This window comes from Strix uralensis, chromosome 1 (genome assembly GCF_047716275.1).
Source record: "Strix uralensis isolate ZFMK-TIS-50842 chromosome 1, bStrUra1, whole genome shotgun sequence".
In the NCBI taxonomy this organism is placed as follows: domain Eukaryota; kingdom Metazoa; phylum Chordata; class Aves; order Strigiformes; family Strigidae; genus Strix; species Strix uralensis.
Genome location: NC_133972.1, coordinates 44,760,094 through 44,780,288, shown reverse-complemented (window position 1 = coordinate 44,780,288; position 20,195 = coordinate 44,760,094). Strand labels below are relative to the sequence as shown.

The 20,195-nt window shown below is 40.5% G+C and overlaps 2 protein-coding genes across 9 annotated transcripts in view; one reads left to right on the top strand and one right to left on the bottom strand.

The window, feature by feature from the left end:
• The window catches only part of LOC141941470 (putative acyl-CoA dehydrogenase 6), a 96,880-nt gene extending 85,773 nt beyond the window's left edge, over positions 1-11,107 (top strand). Inside the window, exons 7-10 of one of the 2 annotated variants that reach the window (XR_012628338.1) lie at positions 1,954-2,115; positions 2,269-2,419; positions 9,685-9,844; positions 10,711-11,107. Coding sequence is in view for 1 of the 2 variants with exons in the window: in XM_074864270.1 (XP_074720371.1) it covers positions 1,954-2,115; positions 2,269-2,419; positions 9,685-9,781 (410 nt within the window). In the remaining variant the exon portion in view is untranslated. Of the gene's footprint in view, positions 1-1,953; positions 2,116-2,268; positions 2,420-9,684 lie in introns of both variants that reach the window. The other variant, XM_074864270.1, reaches the window with a different exon arrangement.
• Positions 4,404-19,829, bottom strand: BET1 (Bet1 golgi vesicular membrane trafficking protein). Of its 7 annotated transcripts, XR_012628345.1 has the most exons (9): positions 19,650-19,829; positions 16,408-16,523; positions 14,426-14,482; positions 13,757-13,908; positions 12,925-12,971; positions 11,323-11,402; positions 10,717-10,783; positions 8,485-8,516; positions 4,404-6,041 (listed from the first exon to the last, which is right to left on the bottom strand). XR_012628345.1 is itself a non-coding variant. In XM_074864297.1 (6 exons), the coding sequence occupies exons 1-5, from the start codon at positions 19,666-19,668 to the stop codon at positions 12,965-12,967; spliced, it is 351 nt and encodes a 116-aa protein (XP_074720398.1). In that variant the 5' UTR covers positions 19,669-19,829; the 3' UTR covers positions 10,688-10,783; positions 12,925-12,964. The 7 variants fall into 7 exon arrangements, 3 of the variants coding, with proteins under 3 accessions (XP_074720398.1, XP_074720390.1, XP_074720426.1); XR_012628344.1 differs by lacking the exon at positions 8,485-8,516; XR_012628347.1 differs by lacking the exon at positions 10,717-10,783.
• Positions 19,830-20,195: the final 366 nt, after the last annotated feature.

Below are 20,195 nucleotides of genomic sequence, written 5' to 3'. Positions count from 1 at the left end.
TTTTCTCAGGCCCCCCACTCCCAGCCCTGATGTGTGGTGACAGCCTGAGCAGAGATGGGCCAAAACCCTTTCATGATCTTCAGCCCTTTTGCAAGCAGGACCTGAATAAGTGCTGTTCTGTTCCTTCCCACTCGGTCCTGCTCCTGCCTCCTCTTTGCTGTGTCCCATCTCTTCTTTCCCTGGTGCTGGATGCTGGGAACCACATGAGCTATGCTGGAGCACCTTGTTCTGACAGACCAGCACAAGACTAGTCCCTTGTCCTTATCCCTCCCAACTCCCTTCTGCTCTCCTAGTACTGGCATGTACTGTTTAGTTTCCCTCCCAGCAACTCAGTCAGCAAAGGATGAGACGTGCCTAGACACTTCTCGCTTTTTAGCATCTCTCAAGCTGGAGACAGTAGATAGACAAGTGAAAAAGCTGTTAGTGTTACACATGCTACAGCATTGTGTTACATGGGCCTCTGAAAGAACAGGGATGTTCCTGTGTACAAGAGATGTCCCTGAAAACAGCAATTTATTTTCCTGTCCAGAACACCAGCATTAGGGTGGCAGCATACTGTATTAACAGTATGAGAAGAAATGAGGACATTATTGTATATGCCCTTTTGAAAAATAAGCATTGTGGCTAGTTGTTTGAGAAAGGAGGGGAAAATAAGGAATGAGAAAAGGTGATCACCTTACAGAATGTGGGGACAGCATGTGAAAAATAATGCTCTGTGGAAGAGCTGGTGAATGGTCATGGCAGGGGGCAGTTGGTGGGATGCAGAGTCTGCATATGAGAGCAGTACAGGGATGAAGGTTAAATAGAGGTCATCTTGAAAGTGATGCAAAAAGGAATATGAAAGTACACCAGGCTCCTGTAAGGAACTGTCATGTGAGTAACTGGTAGGTGGGAAAAGTAGTCCAGGGCTTGGTTATATTTTGCATTTCAGAGTCAGAGTTTTGTGGTTTAGATTCTAAATATAAATAGATGTGGATATGCATATTTTGAAGAGAGAAGATGTGACCCTTCTCATACAGATGGACTTGTGAACTCTCTCACTCTCGCTACTGCTTGCCATAGCGACATGGGTCCACATATGCCAAACAAAATTCTCCACAAATTCAGCACCTGCTGTTAGCTTAGCTAAGCTGCAGAAGACTGATAGCCTAGCCCTTCACTTCACCGCTGGTTTGCCTTGGAAAAGAAACTTTTCCCTGTTCTTGTTTAAAACAAGGTATCTCTAAGTTTGCTCAAAAAGTAGCAGAGAACTAATTCTCTTGCTTTAAAGCAGTGTCTGCCACCTCTCTCACTTGTCTTCCATCAGGATCCTATTTTGATTCTGTTTCTGTTAGAAGCACTGTTTAGCATTTACCAAAAGTGGTTGTGAGTCTTAATGTTTTTCCCTTCCTTTCTATACTGGGTTCCAATCACAGAATGCAGATGTAGTAAGCAGTCTGTTCCTGTTCCTTGATCTCTGAATAGGTTTCTTCCTTCTCCCTGAAATCTTCCTTGAATTTACATTTCTACAGCATTCCTCAGTGAGTACACTGTCTGCCTTCAGATTTTCTTTTGGGATTGTAACAGACCTTCAGGACACAGGTATTATGGAAAGCAGGAGTTGCCACAGGCTTTTGCTAGGGCCCCAAATGAGGCACTAGGGATAAAGTTTACATACTCATCATTACATATGGCTCTTTATGACTTGCCTCCTCTCTTTCCCCTGCCCCTTCACTCTCCTCCAAGTTTTGGCAGTTTGGGGCTTGGGTGAAATAGGGATAAAGAGGTCTTCAAGGTACAAGGAACCACCAGACTTCTTTCAGAATTGAAACTGCGCCTCAAACTGAGCATATGGAATAATTCACTTTAGAAAACCTATTATGTAATTTGTACAATGTGAAAAAAACGTCTCTTTCAACAAAAACAACAGATCTGGCTAAAATGATGTCTTGTTCTGTGCTTTCCTTATTTAAGTCCTGACACCTCTGGAAACAATAATACAAGAAACTATTGACTACACTCGCCAGCGGAAAGTGTTTGACCAGCCCGTCTTGCACAACCAAGCTGTGCACTTCCGCCTGGCTGAGCTGGCAACCGAAGTGGAGCTCCTTCGCTCGCTGCTGTACCGCACTGTTGGTGAGCTCCCACATCTGCCTTCCCAGATGTGCTTCTCTTCGTGCAAAGAATGTTGTCAGGCTAAAGGAACATGGGGAGGTGATTGCCAGAGAGGCAGGCTGTGATCAGTGACTGTGTGTGTGTAACTGGTTTTTGCCTTTTTTTTTTTTTTAGCTCTCTATGTGGAAGGCAATGATGTGACAAAATTTGCTTCCATGACTAAGCTAAAGGCAGGTCGTCTGGCCCGTGAAGTGACTGACAGCTGTCTCCAGTTTTGGGGAGGAATGGGATTCACCAGCGAGGTTTTGGTGAGCAGGTTTTACAGGTAAGCAAGCAAGTGGTGAAAGTAGGAAATTACTTTACTGAAGTTTGGCCTCTTAAATGCCCCACTAAAAGATCACCCACTTAAAAATGCAGCAGCTGCTAGCAGGCCTGAATGGTATTGTTCCACTGAATGGCACTTCACTGAGGTACCTGGTGGATGCAGGGGCATCCACAGTCCTGTTGACTTTGGGGTGACGTGCAAGTGTCAGGATGTAGACTGACTGACTAATCCTTTGTCAAATCTTCTGTTACAACTGAGTAGTTTGAACTACCCACAGGTTAGCTTGAATGTCAGGTGAAAGAAGTAAACTCTGTGTTCTCCCTGATGGTTCGCTGGTACCTGCCAGGACAAGGAAAAAAAGGGGAAGCGTACCAAGTGATTTTTTTTTTTTCTCTTTGCTCTCTGTTTGCTTGTAGTCTTGATTACAAGGACAGAACTAAAACAAAACAGAAGCTTTCTTCCAAAACCAATGCAAATCAGCTCTATCTTTTTCCCCAAATCTATGTGTGAAACTGGAGTTCACCATTAGACTCCTGCAATAGTCTTTTCTGGTAGCAGTCTCCACCTGATTAGTCACAGCAGATACTGTGTGAGACATATGAGAGATGCAGCTTCTTCCAGCTACATGTTAGATCATTAAAAGGGTACACAGGCCTTTTTGCAAACTAATTAAAATCTCTTCAAATTCTACCATATATCTACTTAGAGCAAAATTCTCTCTAAGCAAACAGGTTTCTTCGCAACTGTTAGGAAAATCCTGGCCCAGTTGTCTTATATGCTGTAGAAGGACCAAAATGGAATTTGCACTTTCTTGCAGTAGCGGATTTCAGTTCAGCCCATATATATACAATACCTAATCAAAGGTTAGCAAAATTAGCTAGTGGTTCAGTTAGTTGAATGTTTTCATAAATGCATCTGTGTAAAGTGACAGTAGAACACTTCAAAAAAAAAATCTGTAAAATGCTTGTTTCTTTTTGGTAGGATGAGTTACTTTTTCTGTTTTTAATAGCATTTTATGAACAATAATGTCATTGCAGTAAGTCAGACAGGTTCTCAACCTTTTTTGACTTGTGGATTCCTGAAATTTTCTGGCGAAGGTACAGACTGCTATATGGTAGTGGTTTTAAGCCAGCTGTCAATACGATGGTTTTTCTTAGTTATTTTTTTCACAGCCTCTTTATTATCAGCTAATGGTCCCTGGTGATGCACATGTTAAAAGCTAGTGCAGTAGGCACTCTGCATAAAATGAATCCTTGTCTTGAAGCGCTTACTGTCAAAGTAGTAATGTATACAGGTTAACGTGTATGTGCTTTTATATAGCTTTATAAGTCTTTAGATTTCCTAGCCCAGTATATTATTGCTAACTGTGGGCAGGGCTTTTCTGTGTGAATTTGAGTGGTTTCTAAGTATACCAGCACAGTCACATTTTTCCTGAGAAATTCAGAGTATTTCCTATTTGTATAAACTGTGTCAGCTGGCTAAAGAAACATATCGTTCTGCCTCTAAAACAAACTGTTGTAAATGAGGCTAAAGGTGGCATGGTATCTATACTCTAAAATTTTCTATGAATCAACTAATTCCATCACTGAGTAACCATAAGTTCCAGGAAGGGAGAAGTAGAGAGGAGTATTACCTAAATAAACAATTACAGGTTCAAGTCAGAATTTTGTTAATCTGTAACGATAAGCAAAGCAGCAACTTTCCTAAAGCCGTTGTTTTTGTACAGCGTCTGAGTAACCATTCACGTCACTGTGATATTTGTCAAGTAGCAAGGAGCATAACTGCACAGCATGACATCTAGTCATAATGTAGAGATTTTTGTAGAATAATCCTTACCAAGTTTCCAAGGAAATGTTAATCTTTGACACGTCAGGCTGGTACTCCTCAAAAGAGCACACAGCACAATGCACGGTTAGTGCATGAAGTCTTTGAATTTTAGTTGTTAATGTTGGTGGGGAGATAATAAACAGACCCAGCACAAAACTGTCTGCCACATGACTTTATTCACATCTGGCATTTTAATCATTAGTCTTTTAAACTTTGAACAACAACTGACTTTTCTGAAGTGCACTATTCTCTAGAAGGCGTAAAGATAGCTGTTTCGCCACGTAGGTGCCTTTGCTGGGCTGATTTTATATACGTAAATGTCTCATTTTCTGTTGTAGGGATTCTAAGAAGGAGAATGGGTTTGAAAAAAAAGTTTTGAGCCCAAAGGGTTTTATAGAAAAATACAAGACAATATTAAAAAAACCCAGTAAGAGTAGACTTTCCAGACTTTACCCTACTAGGGGGATTCTGGAGAAGGAGAGCGCCAGACTGGAATTGTGTTTATTCTTCTCTCACCTGTATGAAATGCCTCAAAGACATCATGACTTAGGAAAAAATCAATCACTGAACAAACCCACACTCTATATGAAAACCTGAGGTTGTGAGAGATCAGAGGGAGGAAAACTTTTTGTAGAGAGTACATTGCAATTTTTCAGACTTCAAAACATGAGTTTTAAAAAATTTCAGGTAGTGCTCTATGTATTTTAGTAGTAATTATGTACACTTCAGTTGTTATAGGAAGAGCTTGTTTGGCCTTCTTAAAAAAGTTTGGGGTTTTTTTTAAATTAAGATTGTTTCTATGTACTAAACACTGTCTAACTGCTGCTAGGTCTTACAAGTTTTAGTCTTGTGAGGTGTGGTGGGGAGAATGCTGTATCATTTCTTTACTTGCTGCATTGTGAAAGACTCCAGAAAGTGGCAGTGAAAAATATTGACTACTCATGTGAAATAGATAAAGTGTAAACAGCATTGCAAATGCACGTAACTGCAGAAGAAAAACAGATTTCTTTTTTTCCCTCAACTGTCACCTAGGTATTGCAATATGAAGTTTTATTTGTAATTCAGGATAGTTAAAAATCCAACTTCTATATAGTTTTAAGTGGAATTTTTTTGAATAAGTAATGCATTTCCTTCTAAATTATTTTTTATTCTTCACATTTAAAAAGTCAGTTAAAATATTTTATTGTTTCATTCATTTCATTTTTTATATTCTTTCATTCTTTACAAAGCATGTCTAAACTAGAATGAGTCTAGACAGTTGATTTTTTTTTTTAATCAGTCTTTGTCATTATCACAATTTATGGTTGTACCAAATGAAAAAAAACTATCAATTTCTGCTGACAAAACCAATTTGCTCTGAAGTCAGTAGCTAACTGTTGGGACAAGACTTAATAACCATTCATCAGTCATCTGTGAAAACAAATCTGTAGTTTCAACCTTTTTCTGCAGAGGTGTCAAGACAGATGCCTGTCTACCACTTTGGCTGACTTTTATGAGTACCTTGAGAGGGAATTTAGGAGATGAAGCACAGGACATCTAGCTCTAATGTAGCAAATCAAAGTAGGTAACTGTACAGTGATGACTTTAAAGCAGATCTACGCTCCAGAGCAGGCCAAGGTGATGCCCCCTCCTGCTCAGCTGTCCCTTCAGAATGCCCCTTAGGGGAAATGGGCAGGACGACATGAACTGGCAGGCACAGCCAGAGTCCTGCTGCGCTGCGGGGTATCACCTCAAACTTCTTTGGATCAAAGTCTTCTTTAGATGCTGCTGAATTTGGACAGCCTTTAAGCCGAGTCTGAAGATGGAAGAAGTCACAAAATATTAAACTTGAGGGTACACTAATATATTTTGTGGAGAAAAATCTTGCCAGTAATACAACTTTAAAATAGTAATTGTGAGAAAAAAGGGTTGTGCTGAATTTGTGCTGAAAGAAAGCAGCGTGTAAATGGCCTTCTATGAAGCAGTGATGCTCTGAGCCACATAAACCTTGGGAAGGATTTACCAATGGCCTCCTAACCAGGGAAGCAGGGAGCAGCATCTCTGAGGGACTGCTGCCATGAAGCCAGGCTGCTAGGGAAAATCAGAGCTGGGGTCACCAAAACTCGCTTTCTTCCCCACATCTGACCAGCACTGATCACTGCCAGAAAAGGGAAAGAAAAATGACTGTTTAGTTTCTCAGGACTTTAAAGTTATGTGAAGACATCTCCATTTGAAGATAGATAGCGCAGCAGGCTCCTTTCACGGTGTCTGTGAACAGAAAGGGCTTTTTAGATCCCAATGCCATATGGCTTTCAAGAGGAAAATGCAGTGTAGATCGGCTCCCTGAGCAGGCACGGCTTCTCGGCTGCAGGTAGTAAATGGCAGTGGGATGCACAACTGCAAACACCATCACATTTTATCAGCTTGAGGCTAGAAGCAGATCTGGCGTGCCATTAGCTGTGGCCTTAGCACCTATATAGCACGTTAAAAGGTCAAAAGCTTTCCTCGCCCTGTGAGATAGGTACCTGTCCCTACTTCATGGCTAGTGAAATCACATGCAAGAGAGAGCTCAGACTGGAGCAAGGACCAGCCCTGATTGTCAGGCTAACTGGGACCAAAAGTTTACAGGCAGGGTGATGGACACGGCTTGGCTTGTGCGAAACAAGGGCTGAATGGCGCTCTGGATGCAGAGGGGTCAACACCAGCCAAAAGAGGAATGTTAAACTGAAGGACTATGCAGGATTATACTACTCAGGAACACATCCAGGCTGTAAATTAGAGGGTTCCTAATCATTTGAACAATTTTGTTAGATTAAAGGGAGCTTGTTTTTTCTCCTTAAAGCAGTGCTTGATAAATTTCTGAAGAAGTTTATATGACGTGGGACCTATGGAGATGGGAAACTTGATTTGATGACATGGAGGGTCCTTTTTGTTCCTTTTGCTGCCTAACTAGAAATTATTGATAACCTTGATTGAGTTGGGTGGGTGGGAAGGGCTCCCCACTCTCCCTCATAAGTACAGTTTTTTAACTCAGCATTGAAGAAATGATTTTTTTTTTAATCTGTCAAAGTGGTTTGCTTTTTAACATTTACATCTCTTGATTTGGTTGAGTGGAATAAGTCTGACCATCTGCAGTGGATGTTTCATTCCCCAATGAGAGAAAACTCTTTGCAGGGAGTGTTTTAGGGGGGCAGAACACAATGGTCAGGATTTCTCTCTTTCCTCAGGCAAACTCCCTATCTCTAAGGAAAACAGCATTCAACAAGCAGCTAGAGGTTTGGTCCCCCAAAATGACACCTTTACGTAACTGTGTGGCATGTTGCAGGCTGGTTCCTCACTGTCCTTGGTGAGGGTGGAGCTGTCATGGGTTGGTGCTCACATCAGCAGGGCTGCAGGTAGTGCAAGACATGCTGTTCTGTCATGGGGGCAGCCACAAGGCAATGGAGAAATCAGAAAGTAAAGTGTTGCTGTGACAGATCAAAGCATTCCAGGGGTAGCCTACCTAAGGCAATAAAATTCTAATATTTATATATATTTAAATATTTATATGCTGTATCAATAATGTATTATTGGTATAATATAAACTATCAGACCATAAACTTACAAAAAATAGCTGATACACAAGCTCACTTTGTCATATTCCCCAGCTTCCTCACAGAGTTCCTGGCAGGATAGTTAGTCCTGTGGTTTTGTTTTCTTACGCTGAAAGCAAGTCTCTTTCCAAGAAGAGGGCTGCTAGATTAAAATAATTTGAGTCCTTTGTCATCTCAATCCTTTTAAACTAGGTGAAACTTTCTGTCCTGTCTCCCCAGGGAAGAGATTGGCATTAGTCACCTTCCTGTAGATTTTATAGGAAATATTCCTTATCTCACCCATAGACAAAAGTATAATCACCAACAATTTTGTAAAGACACACACATATACATATACACACATATACACACACACACACACACACATATATATATCACAAACATGAAATGTGGTTTGCTTTTTTAAAACATGTATTTATATGTGATAACTTGACATGTCTGTCACCACCAAACCACTGCCTATTTATAACTTCATATAAACGAGCCACATGTGTCCAGGACTCCTGCTGCAAATGGGATTTTTATCAGCATCACAGAGGAGTTCTGAGGATTAATTACTTACTATTGCTACAGTTCTGTGAAGATGCAAGATGCTAAGCACTGGCAAGGGCTTTCTGCAGCTTGAAAAAGCAGACAACACAGCAGCATGAAAAACAAGTAACCTACCATTGTTCCAGCTCTGTTGCCTTCACCAAGACCTATAGGAAGGTGGGGAATCTTCAGGTGATTGAATTAAGTAGAGGTAGTTTAGCAGAACTGTTTCAGTGTTTGGGGATTTTTTTATTCTCCCCAAAGAAGAGAAATTTGTGAAGAAAATTGCTTAAAGTTGCAGTATTTTGCAGTCTGGCTAGCACAGGTAACATAGGCAATACCATTAGGGATGACTCAGTGATGTTAATGTCAGTTTTTAAATGAGTGTGATTAGAAATATCAAAGCAAAAGTGAATAAGCTTTGAGCAGCCATTTATTTTTAAAGCGGAGAAGCTTTATATACAATACTGTAATTCCTTATAATACTAATAGCATACTATCTTGCTATTATATAATACTAGTACAGATTATGCCAGATCTCACATAGCCATTAGGCAGACCAGGATGCTTGTTGGTTAAAAAACCTGTATGAAAATTTTACCTTCTCTGTGCAGTTCTCCAATACCTCATGTACTGATTGACTTAATACTCTTTTTACCACACAGTTAAGCAAAGTTAAGGGCTGCAACACTTTTTGCTGCTGGCCTTCCAAAAGCTCCCTCCCCTCCTAAAATTCAACTGCAGGCTTAGGCACCTTACAGCTTTGGCAAAGGAACAGCAGGGATATTGCAGGAAGTGCTGCAGACCGTCTCAGCAGGAGGAGGCGGTGGATGAGGTGTTCTGCATTAGTATGTAATGTGCAGGTGCTCTGAGCAGGTAGTCCAGCAGGAAACCCTGGGAAGAGCCTGTGATGCTTTATATGTCAGGCCAAAGTGGTAAGACCTAAACACAAGTCTGTATGGAGTTCAGCTGCAGGAGACCTGGCTGGGCTTAAGCAGGAGCAGCTGCATGCCAGGAGAGGTTTTAACTTACTTCAAGATGAAAATAGCATTATGCCAATTTAAGGTTATTTTTGGTAAAATTTGAAAATTGGATGTGCCAAATCATATTTTAAGCCTTTTGATTTTGAATTAGCAACATCTTTGTACGCAAAAGGGTATTTACGCTGCTGACAACACATCTGTCCACACCATGAACGTACTTCTGTAAATAGGGGGCTACAATGTAATAAAAGCAGGTCTATAGTAAATGCATAGAATAAATGGGTATGTAGTTCTGTATTGTTCCATCAGTACAGGATGTAAATGTTTAAATCTCCTTTTTATATTCCTACAGAGACTTAAGATTAATATCAATAGGAGGCGGTACAGATGAAACCATGCTTTCCATCATATGCAAATACATGGAAACACTTCCAAGCAAGCAACAGTGACACAAGTCCACTCTTGCTTGAAAATTAAGCAAGCAAGAGCATAGCTTGTACTGCATGCTGAAGGTAACAGCCAGTGCATGTTTCAGGGGTAAAGTAAGTAGAAAACATAAAAGTAATTTTGCCAATGAACTGTTTACCAGGGTCTTTGACCATAATCATTCCACATGTTCTCCAACATCACATTTCTGTTGATACAAAGCAATCTGAAAGCATATGGCCTCCTGCAAATTTTTTTTTCTCAGGGGTCTAGTGATCCACACTAAGCACCCAGAAAAAAAAGTCTTCTTTAATCAAGGTGGATCTACATTTTAGAACATCTAAGCCACCAATTAAGAAACATAACTTCCATATGGATACAGCTATGATTTCACTAGTAGCCTAACCTAACTTCAGTGTAACCTTGCTTTCAACTCAGTAATTATGGCACAAATTGTTCCCTGACACATTCAAATACTGGACAGTGATTTTGCTCTCAATTACAAGTACCTTCTCTGTCTTTCAATTTTAGCAACTAACCATAAAAATGAGCTCTGTCATCTTTGTCAAGTTCACATTGACTTGTACTACGCTGTCATTGATGGTTGGTGGTAGGAGTGGGGGGTTGATTTTTAGTTTTAGAATTATACAAACAACTGTTTAATTGTATCTGAAGCTTCTGGAGGCCTGAACTTCAGCAGTAAGGCATCATGTTTTGTGTGTAATTATTAAAGAAAAATATTAAAAAAATTGTTAATATGAAAATTGTGTGTTATTACTTAAATGAGATGGTACAATTTCTGTTATATGCCACAGTCACCTTAAAGCAGAAGTGCATACAAAGTATTTTCAAAATTACTGTGATTTGTTACACAAAAAGTCTCACTGAAATACACATCTCCTATGAGAAGCATAAATTCTTAGTTTGATCTTCTTTAAATCTTATTCATCAGCCATACCTTCAAAACCTACATCAGCACCTCTTCCTGAAGCAGCCATTTAAGTCAGAAGAGACAACCTGCCTTACTGCAAAAAAAAAAGTCTTCAGTGGGATTTTCCTAGTAATCAAATGGACATGTTAAGCATTTTCTAAGGAACCTCCATGACACTGTAAGGTTAACAGTTTGACAGTTAAAAGATTGTATTATCTTCCACCTGGAAATAATCCGTATGGTTGCTAGGTAGAGTCTAAGTTACATTAAATTGAGAAACACAATATATAAATACTGTGTAAAAAATACGTACAAGATTTCAAAACCAAAAATAAACGACTGCAGTATTCCTATGCAGCTGTTGTTACTGCAACTTCATAAAAGTACAATTAAATGCTACTAGTATTGTTGTATCGTATCTACTGTATAGTGTTTTATTCTACAAGATCATACTATAGCATCCTGAAATCCTGCTATCTCTGAATTTTAAGGACTGCCAGAGTAATACTTTTCTACCAGAAAATAACCAGTAAAGCAAGCGCAGATGCTGAGGAAAATTCTAAGGCTGCAATGCATGGTTCCCACCAATTGCCATTCCCCTTCCCAACTGAAATACTCTCAAAGAAGTTTTACCTTTTCGTAAGTCGCCATAACCATTCTAAGTAAACTTTCAGCCTTTCAGTTCAGATTTTAAACTGAAAATTGACCTTTTACTGGAAGTGAAGAAAGGGAAACATGTTACATCCTGTACTTGCTCCAGAAGTAAAGTAACAAAAACATACAGAAATGTCAGTTTTGACTATGTAACTTTCAGTTACCTCAGTTCATAAAGTTCATGTTAAAAGAGCCTAACAGAGTTGTGGTTTAGCACTTAGATTAAAAAGCCCTTGCATGTTTTCTAATAAACACAGAGATGTAGAAAGTTGCTTGGAGGCTTCATCTATTCCTTGTGCTTAAGCTTTCTCCCCATTTCCCATCCTATCTAGACAACTACAAAAAACATCGACAACCCTCCTTAAATGAAGGAACACAGAAAGGATGCCATAGGCTTAAGACTCCCTCTGCACCCCCCAATTCATTTCCCCTCACTCCTCTGCACCACTAAAGAACTGGGGATGGGGAGAAGGAAGAAGACCTAGTTCCTATTCTGCATTAATTACCTTTTAGTCTGGTTTGACATTTAAAATCTTGTTGGTTTTATACATGATCTGAAGGACTGGTAAAAATCTTTTACAAGTATCTGCTCTGTCAGGACTTAAGGGACACCCTAGCATATTTTTCAGAACAAACACAGGAAATGTATCAGCCATGTAACTATAGCTGCATTCACCCATTTTCCTATTTTACATAGGTAGTTGAAAACTTTAACTTTTTTAGTTAAGGAAGATTGCTTGCTAAAAATAAAGGCAGCCTAGAAATTGTTCAGACACCATGTTTAAGAGCCAGAAATATTTCTAGAAGATGTCAAACAGACAATGTCAGTAATTCTCATCTCACTTGTTAGGCACCTTGCACTCCACTGTCTCATTAAAATTACACAAGTGCATCAATTTTGGATGGCAAACTATATCCTATTGACTAGCTTTGGGAATGCTATACTTGTTTAACAAGCCTAGCAACTCTCATATAAAGACGATGCCTTATCCTGGTGTTAGTACTTAGATGTTCTGTTATTTGTAGAAATATAGTAAACCTTTTCACAGTCAAAGATTAAATTGGCTAGAAATATTTGAGCTTTCATTACTTTTACACATACTGTGTGTTTTGTATTAGATAAGTGATGTACATGTCACACTTGTGTTATATATGAAATCTAACATGAAAGAAATGTAGCATACACCTCCATTTCTTATTTTAATACTGCTCCCCACACAACTATAGCACCTTGAATGCGGGATTATTTCCAGAAACATACATTGGTATTCTACAGTAGAAAAGCATGTATATAAACAACACTAGCTAGAATACTACAGGACACTTTTATTTCTCAGTTCGTAATTAAAGGCAACACGTTATACAGTATTTCTAGAAAAGTTTTTCAAAAATTGTAGATACAATTTCAATATCTAGGAAACTTAACTTTTTGAATGTTAAACTCAGCACTGTAATAGCTTCAACTATTAGAAACTATTTGGTGAGCCAAATCTAAGTCTTCAAAATAAAAAACCTTAATAAGACAGCACCTCCAACAGGTGCATCATAATATACTTTAATATAAAATTCAAAATATCTGACCTTATATTTCAGACATCATGCAGTGTAGATTTAGGAATCATCACAGACTGAAAAGTAAACATACTAATGGTAAAAGTTCCAGTGATTCAATGGAATCATTAAGTAGTAGAAACTTTAAATATAAAGAAAATGTTTGTACTGTGTCCATACTGATCGATCCAATGATCAAAGGCATGTGCTTAAAGGAGTAGATGTATAAGCATGATTTGTCACATTTAAATTAAAAAAAAATCCAGTTTTAAGTAAGTTCTCTCCAGAACACACAGTTTAAGCTGCTTAAAACACATACACTATCAGGCCTATCCACAAAAATAATTTTTGGGGGTACCACTATTACATTTGTTAGCTTCAGGCCAGCCTTTTAAAAATCCACAGATAAAACCAATTTAGAAAGATCCAAGTGTTCTTCATGCTTTTGCAACCTATAAATTACTATATGCCTGAAACAGGAGCTCTAATTTAGAGCATGGCCCAGAATGAAAAGCAGAATGAAAGAGAAAGCCTTGTAATTCTGCAATTACTTCATATCCGAAGAACCGTTGCTTTCTGTATTTTTTAAAATCAATTCTAAAAACTATTCTCCCCTAAAAAAGTAACATACTATGCTAGCAGTTTCTGCATATTTACAAATAATCCCCCCAAAACAGGGGATGATGGGAAAAATTCTGATACATTAAGTTATTTATAACACTGCATTAATATTTAATGCAATTTACAACAATTTCACTGTGTTTTATCAACAGAATACACCACTTTAGATCAATGTCTTCATTAATTAAGACTGCTTTATAGCTGAAATTACACAATTTAAACTGAAGGTAACATGCATCACCTCAGTTTAATAATCCAGTATATTACAAAAAAAACAAACAATGCAAAGAGCGTCATGTAGCATAACAGCTTTGTCTGGCTTCCTCTGGAAAGTGTTCTCAGTCTGCCCATAGTTGCACCCAGAAGTCCACCCGCAGAGTCAAAATCATTATCCTACATTTAAAAACAAACAAAAAACCAACAAAAACCATGTTACTCTGAGGAAAAAAAAGATTACCCCTAAAGCTTGCTAAGTGCAGTTTTTCCTGTTTTTTCAAATTTTCCCAAACTAAAATTATTTTGGAGGCAGTTTCTGAAAATTAACCACAAAAAACTTTCACCCGTTTATCCCGATGGATGCAAGCAAAAAAGGCATTTCTGACTTCCTTATTTTTTGCTTCCCTTTTCTATTTTTAAATACATTTAAATACAGAACTGCCTTTTTAATAATACTATACATTTGCTAATTGAAAACAAGTAGTTGTATCTGAAGTGTAAAGACCTTGGCTGTGCCTTGGAAATAATGAATTTGCACATTATCTTTTTGAACAGAAATACTGCTGCTGAATTAGTCACATTTTACAGTCAACAATAAGCTGTCAAATGTTCATACTAAAAGAAGGAATGCTTTACATCACTAACTTCTTAATCCTGCCCCATATTTAAAGAAAGTTAGTGGCTAAACACTTACCATTTCTGATAACATTTTATTTTGGTTTTTAACTTCCGTTCCAATTTCAATGGAAAGCTATTAAAAAAATCCAGAAATTATTAAATATGAGCAATCAGTTATACACAGACTAGAGAAAGCAGTCTAAAACACGTGACAGGACTAGCATTTCCCCAGGTAAAATGTGAAAACAGCAACTGGTATTTCAAAAAACAAAATAACAGTATTCTGTCAATACCCCATTTGAATAGATGAGTCTAGAGTCACAGAAGATACTCAATGCTCCTCCTCCCCTTTTCTCCTTCAATAGACAATTCCTAATTAGAATTACCACAGGGACTTTCAAAAATTCAAGATCTAGTCAAGTCTAAGAGCAATTATCCATTTCCTGGAACAACTGTTAAAACTACTGGCACACAGCACAGACAACCATGAGCGCTGTTTTTGACTCAGTGTTGCTGGAGTTGACACCTGTAACCCACTAACACAACTCTTTTGACAAGTTGCTGCTATGCTAGAAATGGGAATCTCTTTTGTGAACTTGTCTATTCCTTCTCTGCTTTGTGCCAGCCAGGGCGCAGCAGGACAAGGAGGCAAGCCGTGTACGCAAGCAAGAGTCAGTCCAGAGGCAGTAACTGGGGTCAGCGACAGTCTGGTGATCGCCCAGCACATCCACAGCTCTGAGGCATGTCCAAGGTCAAGCCAGGAGGTCAAGTCTGCAGGTCAGGGTTGGAATCGAGGAGGTATGAGATCAGGTGCAGACAGAGCTGCAACAGCAAAAGTGGGGGCCAGCCAGGAGAATCCCTGCTTAAAAGCAGCTCCCAAGTGAAACAGGGGAAAACCCCCACTACGGCTTCTTAGCAGCTCTTCCTCCGTAACAGTTCTTAGCAGCACACTGGCCCTGAACTACCAGCTCAGCTCCTAGAAGGACAGAAATCTGCTCCAGGCCCCGATGCTTTGGATTAGTCAAAACCCATGGTTTCTGTGACACAACCTAAATTGCATTGTTTTTTACTGCTGTATTTCACCACAATCTATCATCAAGAGTGAAACATGAAGCTTCTAGGAAGATTATCTGAAGATTATTCCATACTCCCAAGATAACATTGCAGAAAGAGCACACATGCTACTCCATCGGGCACTATCAACTGCTCTGTACACACACCCTGGGACACTGATTTGACATACAACATACCAGAGAAGGAGACAAGAAATGAAATTCTGTAACAAAGGTCACAGCTTTTCTTTTTACCTCCTTAATTTATTCTAAATTAGTCAGGTGGATAATTTCTTAGCTTTAAGGTTTTATTTTCTATTTAAGACTGAACTAATTACTTTTAAGCAACAGGGTATTATTAGCAATAGGAATTTGAATGAATTTAGGCCTAGAAATTCATTGCCTTGTACTACATACATAGAAACAGCACCTATTGCCAAGAACGTATTTTTAAAAAGTCTTGTTAAGAAAAAAAACCCACACAATTTTAATCACAGAGCTGTCTTTCAGTTAGACTTGCTTGAAAGAAGTCCTCAATCTCTGGAAGGAATCAGAATCATTAAAACAACAAATTTATCTTTCAGAGTATGTTAGAATGTTATTTCTAACAGCTGTTTTCACATTACAGATTTATCAGCAGATGCAGCAGAAACTGATGAGCCACAATGGGAATACCAAAACCAAGTAGCCCATTTTCTTAAATGAACCTGAGCCAATTTACTGACCTAAACTCAAATTTTCTAGTTTCTGCAGGGACAGTAATTCATTCTGTAGGACAGTAACCCATAAGCAACACCACAGCTGTCCTCAAGATTAGCAAAAAAGGATACCTCTAGCTGAAAACCTAATTAAAGTAAGAATCAGTTATACAAATGAATGATTGTGCGTTTTGGTTGACAATAAGTCTTTCTTGTATTAAATTTATATTTTAAACAGTCTACTGCTTCGCTGGTCCGTATAATTTAATTCAATAAATGTGACGATACCACTATAATTGAATACTTACAGATTTAATGGCACTGACTTTTGTACGCAGACTTTCTGTTAACCTTTCATTTTCTTCTTCATAAACACTGTACCCACTATTGGTATAGCCATAGTTACCAGCAGGTGCTCCATCGCCTATAAACACAAGAGTCAGTAGTTAGACAGAAAACACCATTGGAGCAAGTGCTCTTCACATGTGGAAAAGCACTCTTTCCATTTAAAAATGCATTGCCTTAATGACACCCTTGGCAATCAGGAAGAGGTGCCGCATGTTCCCGAGACAGAAATTCAACCTTTTCCAAATCTGTAAGTTATCTTTCAATATACGCATCAAAGACAGAAAACTGAGGAATGGTTGTAATTTAATACTATAAAATTTTTCCCTGCAGTGTTTTCAGATTATTTCTATGAAAATCAACCTAGGCATTACATGGAGATGTGAAGAGAGCACTGAGGCCACCACACAGAACAGTAAACCTAACTCAAAATAGGAAAATTGAGATCATTCTCTAAGACAAATACCATTTGATCACAGCCACAGTTAAAGGAGAGAGCATACTCTAATCCTTACATGCATTTCTCTACAAACAAGACCAGGCCTCCAAGCAGAACACGGCCATTTCTGTCACCATGATGCAATTCTATTCCCACTCCTGCCTCTTTGTTTTTTGGGTGATGGAGCTTCAGGACTGTTATCCAGACAACTGACTCAGCAGAGTAAGCAGAGCAAAAGGGAATGAAAGCTCCTCAGCTCCACACATTCGCTTCCTCCATTCTCTAATAAAAGATCTCCTACAGACAACAGTTGGACAGCAGCATGGGCACAGGAGAATTAAAGCCATGTCCTGTCTAGACAAAAAACAGTTTTAGGCATCAAATCAAAAATTTGAAACCAAAGAAGAGAGACCAAGACTGAGAAAGGCAAACAGAAAGAAACTATTACAAGCTTTATGGTAAAGATCCTACTAGATAAATCCAACTAGCAATTCACCTATAACATTAATCGATATTTACAAGGCTAGTCAGAATGCCACACTAAAATTGTCTGAACGCCTTTGGTTAATTCCTCTTCAATGCAGTTTGAAGATTTTTGTGTTTGGGTGCCTTTTTTCTTTTTGAGGAAGAAGGGAGAGAAGAGAGACACCAACCACACTCACAGATAGAGCTCTGTCTCAAACAGTTTCGTTGTGTGCTTGGCATACATAACATTAAGATTTTTAAGAGAGAGGATTATAATGCTACTTTCATAACAGCTATAATTTTATATTAACCCATAAAGCTGTTCTTTAAGTGTAAGTAAAGACAAATTTTAGTTTGTACTTGTAAACCGTTTTAATGTTATTCTATAAATTAAGCTAACGACAAATTCTCAACAAGATTGGGTGAAATGTATGTTTCTATTTCATCACACAGAAAGTCAAGTTCCCCCTCCCCCAAAGCAGAAGTACCAACGCCAAGTACAGAAAGTTGACTAAAACGACACAATTTAGAGTCAGTGCCATTCCCTTTGTCTTGTTTTACAAATACATCTAAGTATAGTACTTCCTACCAAGTGATGCACAATTTTGACTATGTTTGCAAGTTAATATACCCTACAGCTTCAGACCAAAATACCCTAACTATGATTATTACATAGACTGTGCCTTAACAGATGTGAACAACTGCCCCAAAGCTTTTACACAGGCACTGCCACTTCTATATACATAATAGAAAGCGTATGTAGGAGCCTGGCCACTACTGCTTACAGGAAGGACAGAAACTTCAGCATGGCAGTTCTATGCATGGGCTGTCTTGCAACACTGTTCATTGACAAGACATATAATGCGGACAAGGACCATAATATAATCACAGGCTAAAAAAGAAGTACCAGGTAGCTGGTGCCCACAGCGTAAGTACTGGTGCCCAGCTTCTATTTCCAGCCTACTACATAAAAAGGAATTCCAGACCGATGGCTGAAATGTCAAGGGAAGGCAGCAAATTCTACTGCAGCTGATAACAGTCATAACAGACATTTAAGTCTTCTGCAGATTTTTAAAGTAGTTGTTTCAGGATGGTCCTTAAGGCACTGTTTACCAGAAGCATGCTAAAAGGCGGCATGCTCTTTCCCCTGTACTCCTTCCATAAACATCCACCACCTCACTTTTTCAGAAACAGCATACTGAGCTGGATGGCCTTCAGTCTAACCCCTCTCAGTTCATAGCCAAGAGTGAGCTGTTAGTCTGGCAAATAAAAGGACTGAAAACCTAAGCATTATCAAATGCCCACTTTTTTATGATAAACATCCCAACACCTCTCCTGGTCTAATAAGAAGGGTAGCCAAGACTTGCTTCATTTTGTGAAAATATTATTATACGACCCAGATTGAAAGTGCAGAAGTAAATCTAGGGGGGTGTGACAGACACACCTGATCTAGTCACAGGACATTTATCAGCCTCTAAATATTCACTTTCTAGGAAGAAGTACCAGAACTCAGTTGTAAACTTCTGAGGCATAATCATTACTTAAGTTTTACAGTGAGGTCACCGCACATACGTGGTTCTAGAACGTGACACAGGAGTTCAGAGTTTATAGTCATCAACGTGGCTTCTAGTTGAAAACTGGGGCCTAAACTTCTCAAAACACTCTGCGAGAACTCTTCAAAGATTTCTGCTTTTGCATCAGATTGTATTTGTAATAAATTGACAACTCTTTTTTTCCCCCAAATATAGCAGGAAAACATACAGAAGTACTAAAATTAAAAAACAACTGAGAATTTTGAAAGGACTTAAGAGTGACAAATCTGTCCACCCATGGAAGCATGGCTCAAACTAACACTGCGTTAGAACCATTCCTGAGCACGATTAAATAGAAATCCCAGTGCTGCTCTGTAAGTCCAGCTGAGCTTGAAAGAGAAGAGAGACAGCAGCACGGGTAACGGACACAATACTTTTCCCACCCAAAGCTCCCGAGCTCTGCTGCAAGCCTACAGCCCCTCTCCCGCAGCAACCCTCCCCCCGAAGCCCCTACGCGGGGCCGGGCCGGGCCCTGCCCAGCCGGCTCCGGCAGCGGCTCCTGCAGGCCCTGGCACAGCGCGGCCCACACGGGAGCACGAGCTACCCCAGCCCGCCCCGCCGAGCTTTTCACCCCCTCTCCCTCTCCGTTTAAGCCCCCAGCACCAGCCGAGGCAGGGACACGCAGCCGCTGCCCCGCCAGGCCGGGCGGGTGTGGCGGCGCGGCCCACAGGGAGGCCGCAGGCCCCGCCGCCGAGGACCCCGCGCTTACCCAGCCCCGCACGCCTCATCGCGGTGTCCGGAGCTGCCCAGGGAGGAGAAAGCGGATGAGGAGGATGACGGGGGGTTGGGAGCGGCTCCCACGCCGCGAGCGCCTGAGCGAAGCGGGGCTCGGCGGGGCGGCCGCGGCCCAGCTCCGGCTCGGCCGCCCAGCGCCACGACAGCGCTCCGCGCCGCGCGGCCCCCTGGGTACGCGGCTCCGCGGGGCCGGGCCGCGCGGGGGCTGATGGGTGCTGTAGTTCCGCGCCAAGGCGGGGCAGCGCCAGCCCCGCGGAGGGGAGGGGAGGCCTGGCCCGGCCCGGCCCGGCTCGGCTCGGCTCGGCTCGGCGCGGGGCGCGGCGGGCGGGCGGGCTGGGGACGGGTCCCTGACAGAGGCGGTCCCTCCCAGAGCCTCCGGCTCCTTCAGCCCCGTGGGCGCGGTTCCCCCGGGCAGGAGCGCGGTGTCTGCAGGGCCTGGCCGCAGCAGGGCTGTCAGGGGACGGTGTGACAGCTGGTCCTGTCCAGGCGCTGCCCGTGTGGCCAGCAGGCCTTGAAAGCG

Excerpts from the sequence above, each read along its gene's own strand:
- BET1 (XM_074864297.1), bottom strand. Across the intron at positions 14,483-16,407 it reads AAGTCAGTGCCATTAAATCT|CTTTCCATTGAAATTGGAAC; the intron begins GTAAGTATTCAA and ends TTTTTTTAATAG. Across the intron at positions 13,909-14,425 it reads ATAAAATGTTATCAGAAATG|GATAATGATTTTGACTCTGC; the intron begins GTAAGTGTTTAG and ends TTTTAAATGTAG.